Source organism: Cyprinodon variegatus, unplaced genomic scaffold (genome assembly GCF_000732505.1).
Source record: "Cyprinodon variegatus isolate N-32 unplaced genomic scaffold, C_variegatus-1.0 Scaffold1112, whole genome shotgun sequence".
Taxonomy (NCBI): Eukaryota; Metazoa; Chordata; class Actinopteri; order Cyprinodontiformes; family Cyprinodontidae; genus Cyprinodon; species Cyprinodon variegatus.
The window spans coordinates 132204-133473 of NW_015151565.1; the positions used below are offsets into that span (position 1 = coordinate 132204).

At 48.5% G+C, this 1270-nt stretch overlaps 1 protein-coding gene across 1 annotated transcript in view; it reads left to right on the forward strand.

Annotated features, from left to right (window-relative positions):
• The window catches only part of LOC107101560 (gephyrin-like), a 25694-nt gene that overhangs the window by 15978 nt on the left and 8446 nt on the right, over nucleotides 1-1270 (forward strand). Inside the window, 3 exon segments of the mRNA XM_015400515.1 lie at nucleotides 332-374; nucleotides 466-603; nucleotides 1229-1270. The exon segment at nucleotides 1229-1270 is cut by the window's right edge and continues 12 nt beyond it. Coding sequence (XP_015256001.1) covers nucleotides 332-374; nucleotides 466-603; nucleotides 1229-1270 — 223 coding nt within the window.

Sequence of the window (1270 nt, forward strand, 5' to 3'; positions counted from 1 at the left end):
GGGTCAGTACTGCAGGTGTGTTAAAGTCACGAGGGTCAGTACTGCAGGTGTGTAAAAGTTGTCAGGGTCAGTACTGCAGGTGTGTTAAAGTCACGAGGGTCAGTACTGCAGGTGTGTAAAAGTTGTTAGGGTCAGTGCTGCAGGTGTGTTAAAGTCACGAGGGTCAGTACTGCAGGTGTGTAAAAGTTGTTAGGGTCAGTGCTGCAGGTGTCAGGTATGTTTAGGTCGACAGGGTCAGTGCTGCAGGTGTGTTAAAGTCGTGGTACTTGACCAGGCCCCTTTAAGGTGATTTAAAGGTTATTTTATTCAGCGGATGGGTTTTATTCTGCAGGTCCAGTCTCGATGTGGCAGCAACGAGAACATCCTGAGAGCCAGTAAGTCTCATCCATCCTCCAAGCCTGGTCCTCTTCCCCTGGACCCGTAGGGGCCTAAAGCCGTCTGCGGTTCTGTCTATTCCTGTTTCAGGCCACAGCGCCGTGGACATCAGCAAGGTGGCACGCCGCCACCGCATGTCGCCATTCCCGCTGACGTCCATGGACAAAGCCTTCATCACTGTTCTGGAGATGACGCCCATTCTGGGCATTGAGGTCATCAACTACAGAGGTCAGTCTGAGACTGCTTATATGGTTCTGATTCTGATCAAGTTCTGAACAGTTTAGATTAGATGGTTCTGATTTTGATCTGGTTCTGAAAGTTTAGGTTAGATGGTTCAGATTATGATCTGGTTATAAACAGTCAAGGTCAGATGTTCTGATTCTCATCCAATTCTGAACAGTTTGGTTCTGATTCTAATCCGGTTCTGCACAGTCTAGGTTAGATGGTTCTGATTCTGATCTGGTTGTAAAAATTTAGGTCAGATGTTCTGATTCTGATCCGGTTCTTGATCCAATTATTGTGTCACTGACTCCTCCATGAGTCACGGTGACAGAAATGGGATCAGTGTGGTGCTGATTCAGGTTCAGCCTGATTCAGGTTAAGCCTGATTAGGGGTCAGCATGATCCAGGATCAGCCTGAAGTGGGATCAGCATGATTCGGGTTCAGCCGGATTCGGGTTCAGCCAGATTCGGGTTCAGCCGGATTCGGGTTCAGCCGGATTCAGGTTCAGCCGGATTTTGGTTACGCCGAAACCGGGATCAGCCTGATTCGGGTTCAGTCTGATTCGGAATCATCTGGTTTTTCCCAGTTTACTCATAGCCAGTAGGATTTAATGTGCTTGGTCTTCTGCAGATGGTTTGGGGCGGGTGCTTGCTCAGGATATCTATGCCAAAG